This window comes from Juglans microcarpa x Juglans regia, unplaced genomic scaffold (genome assembly GCF_004785595.1).
Source record: "Juglans microcarpa x Juglans regia isolate MS1-56 unplaced genomic scaffold, Jm3101_v1.0 JmScfU0039, whole genome shotgun sequence".
NCBI lineage: Eukaryota > Viridiplantae > Streptophyta > Magnoliopsida > Fagales > Juglandaceae > Juglans > Juglans microcarpa x Juglans regia.
Genome location: NW_024475783.1, coordinates 31,997 through 36,440, shown reverse-complemented (window position 1 = coordinate 36,440; position 4,444 = coordinate 31,997). Strand labels below are relative to the sequence as shown.

The following is a 4,444-nucleotide window of genomic DNA, read 5'->3' as shown; positions in this document are numbered from 1 at the left end:
TCCTGAACAGGTCTAAGGTTTTCCACTCTCACCATATTTTACATTTGAACTATATATTGTTTGTTCAAACGAGTTCTAAATGTACATTGGTACATTACTTATATATTGTCTGTTCAAACGAGTTCTAAATGTACATTGGTACATTACTTTTTTTTTTTTTTTTTTTTGATAAACATGACAATTCATTCATAATCTGAAAAACAATTACATAACTGCATGATCAAACCACATAGCATGACTAGCAAACTCAGGGACATTACCCCACCACATTTGAATATCCAACACATTCCATGCATATCTAGCCAAAGTATGAGCCATTCCATTACCCTCTCAATTTACATGTTCCATTCTCACTTCTTGGAAAAGGCTCAATAGACCCTTCACTTCCATAATCAAATTGCCATCAGCTAAAGAAGACTCCTGTGCATCTTGCAGTTCTTGAACCACCAACCAACAATTAGATTCTACTATGAGTTTAGGAATAGCCAATGGAAGACACAGTTGTAGTCCCTTAAAAATGGCAAATAACTCAATGATAGTCGGGTCATTCATTGCATTTCCAGAGACAGTAGCTGCCATCACCACATTTCCATGGCTATCACGTAAAACCATCCCAATACCAGGCTTTCTAAGGTCTGAGAAAACTACCCCATCAACATTAAGCTTCAAAAATTTAGTAGGAGGGAAATTCCATTTGCACACCTTCTTCACCTCTTCAACATTCAAGGCCTTTAAGTCTGAGAAAGATTTATACAAAGAAATCGGCATATTAGCAGCTGCACAAGGGGTGATATGCTCATTTTCCATCTTCAGTTTATTCTGTCAATACCACATTCCCCAACACAGTACAAACAAAAGAGTGAAGTCCGCTTCACTGCCAACACTCAGCACATATTTCATATTATCCATAAAGCTTTTATTTGGTTGTAGCCTTAAACCTATTAGACCCAACCTCTGCCATATGCCTCTTAACTGAGAACAGAATAACCAGGCATGACCAACGTCTTCTTCCTTGTCATCACAGAAACAACAACCATCGTCCACTCCAACATTCCTGTGCCTCAGATTTGTAAGTGTAGGCAAAATGTTCGTACAAGTTTTCCATGCAAAAGTTTTGATTTTTCGTGGCACATTCATCTTCCACAACTTCTTCCATAGTTTCTTATCACGCACCTAGCTTGAGGACTCAGCCATGTCCCTCAAAGTTGAATCTTGAATCAGTTCATAGGCACTTTTTACAGTAGAACATCCACTAGTTTCCTCTGTCCAAATCCATTTGTCTCTGTAAGGCATAAAAGGCAATCGAATCTTTAGGATCTGCTCAGCTATTATTGGATTAAAGAGAGCTCTAACAATATCAATCTTCCATGGTCGTGTGTCTTGACAGATAAGACTATCAACAGTTGCATCCTCTTGAGAAGGAGGAACTCCATGTTCATGTCTCCACCTTAATCATTTATGGCCTAGAACCCAATAATCATTCCATATAGAGATTGATGTGCCAGTCTCTATCCTCCATTGACAGCCTGCTAGTAACCACTTTCTTGCTTCAATGATCCTCCTCCAAGCATAAGATGGATGCAAACCCACCTTTGCTTGGAAGAAGGTTCCATTAGGGAAATATTTAGCTTTATAAATCCTTTGTAGCAAAGACCCTTCATTTTGCAGGATTCTCCATCCTTGCTTAGCCAATAATGCCATATTAAAAGAGTGTAGACTCTTAAACCACATCCCACCTCTGAATTTGGAAACACATAACTTTTTCAATCCAAATAGTTGACATGGCTAACACTAGTGATATGCTGTCTGTGAATGAAAATGAGGGGGATATTTGTCCTACTATGGATCTTTTTCTGCGTGATGTTTTCAAGTCTCCATGTAGTGGGGATCGCGATCATGCGGCGATGGTTTATAAAGTGCTTGATATGGAATGCTGTCTGAAACCAGTCTCACGAGATGAGCCATTGGATCCTGTCTCGTATGGTACCGGTGGGGAAAGGGAGGAGAATGTCTTCGGGTTGGCCAAACAAAAGGGTTATGAGTCTGATAAGGTGCAGGCCTCAGGCTTAAACATCGAAAGGAAAAATTTTGTTGTTCAACAATCTTAGCACCTGTCAACCCGCTCAACTAAACTTAATCTATAACAAAGTCCATCATTGCATGGAACATAAAGGGGTTGGGTAGTTCTCGTTGTGTTTTGCGTAGTATGATTCGGAAAAATAATGGTGCCATTGTGGCTCTCATGGAGCCTTTTGCAAGAGAGGAAAAGCTTCAGCGGTTAGCTAGTTCTTTCAGCTTTGATGGTTTTCATTGTAATGAGGAAGTAGGGGGAAAATTTGAATCTTGTGGCGAGCTCCGTATGAGTTTAAGGTAGTTAGTGCTTTAAATCATGTGGTAACGGGATGGTTCCTGCTAGAGGGTACACGTACTCTCGCATCCTTCATCTATGCGAAGTGCAATCTGCTGGATCGAAGAAGTCTATGGGAGAGTCTGATGGCTTGTCAGTCCAATGGGCATCCGTGGATTGTTATGGGCAAGTTCAACATTATTCGGGAGGATTGGGAACGTGTGGGTGGATGCCCCTGAAATGTCCAAGCTATGGATTACTTTAATGAGTGTATTGATGCTTGCGGTCTAGTTGAACTCAATTACCATGGCAATCCTCTGTCTTGGTGCAATGGGCAGGAGGGGACTGCTAGAAAGTGGGCGAGACTTGATTGAGTTATGATGAATTTGGTTTTTTCAGAACAGTTTAATATGGCAAAATTTGAGTATCTTAAATGGAAATCTTCGGATCATAGTCCAATGGTGGTGAGATTATCACGTATTAATTTGAGGTATGGCCTATATCCTTTTCGATTCAAACAAATGTGGTGCTCACATGAATCATTTTATAGTTTGGTAAAGGAGATATTGGGGTGGCCTACATCGGGATCGGGTTTGATTAAACTGGCGGCATAACTGAAGAGTCTTAAGTTGGAGTTGCGTAGTTGGAATAAAAATGTATTTGGACGAATCGATACCAACTTACGGGAGCTTGAAGCGAGGCTTGATGTACTGGAAGCCCAACTTCAATCTACATATTCGGAAGACACGGAAGCATATCACCTAGTTACTAAATTGGAGATTGATTTTTGGGAAAAAAAGGAGGAGACACGAATCGCTCAGTTAGCTAAGAAGAAGTGGCTGAAGGAGGGAGATCAAAATTCCAAGTTCTTTCATGCAGTTGTTTCTCAGCGGAGGCGTGGAGCGGTCATTTCTCATATGCGGATGGAGGATGGTATGATACTAGATTCCCCGGAGCAGGTGCACTTGGGGGCTATGAATCACTTCACTAAATTCCTTATCGAGATGCGCAGTATAGAGCTTGTGGATTTGTCTCAAGTTCTAGGTATGGAGATATCAGCAGTTGATAATTCAGAATTATGTTGTTTGCCATCAGAAGAAGAAGTGAAGAACACGATTTTTTCGATTCCACAGCACAAAAGTCCAGGTCCGGATGGGTATGGATCCTCTTTTTATATTTCTTGCTGGCATATTGTGAAGGATGAGGTAGTGGAGGTGGCAAGGGATTTTTTTGCAGGCTCTATGTTACCAAGGTTCTATACTTCATCATATATTGTGTTAATTCCAAAAGTGTCGGATCCTAAGAGTTTTGAAAAATTTAGGCCAATTAGCCTATGTTAAGTGGCGTATAAGGTTTTTTCGAAGATCCTTGTTAATCGTTTGAAGAGCCTCTTGCCTAGATTGATCTCGGTGGAATAGGGAGCTTTCATTCCGGGATGTAGTATTTTTTAGAACATCTACCTGGCTCAAGAGATGGTTCATGCTTTGTATGAAGAAACGGTGGGGGGAAATGTTATGGTAAAGCTTGATATGGTAAAGGCATACGACAAGGTGAATTGGGATTTTTTACTTAAGGTCCTTGGTAGTTTTGGTTTCTCATAACAATTTTGTAACATGATTAAGGAATGTGTTGTGTCCCCTTGGTATTCGGTGATGATGAATGGGTTGTATAAGGGTTTTTTCTAGCCTAAAAGAGGACTCCGGCAAGGGGACCCGCTCTTGCCATATTTATTTATTTTAATGCAAGAAGTTCATTCGCGGCTCCTTCAGAAAGAGTTTGAAGAGAGTCGTATTGGGAGGTTTTGTCATCCTATAGGGGCCCCTTTGCTGTTGCATTTGTTATATGCAAATGATATTTTAATTTTCCTTAATGGTGAAAAGAGGTCGTTGCGAAGGCTGGGGAGCATTTTATCCCATTATGAAAACTAGTCTGGGCAGCAGGTTAGTAGGGAGAAGTCGTCTATCTCTATCTTGCCCAGGATTAGTGCAACATGGCAGCATGGGCAGGTGAGGTTAACAAGGTTTGCGCAAGGTCAATTTCTAGTTAAGTAACTGGGGGTCCCGTTGGTATGTGGTCATTTGAAGGCAGTTCATCTGG

General features: G+C 40.8%; 1 protein-coding gene across 1 annotated transcript; it reads right to left on the bottom strand.

Annotated features, from left to right (window-relative positions):
* Window positions 1-330: 330 nt before the first annotated feature.
* LOC121245502 lies at window positions 331-807 on the bottom strand. The gene has a single exon (XM_041143558.1). It carries the CDS (start codon window positions 805-807, stop codon window positions 331-333), a length of 477 nt encoding a protein of 158 aa, XP_040999492.1.
* Between the last annotated feature and the right edge of the window lie 3,637 nt (window positions 808-4,444).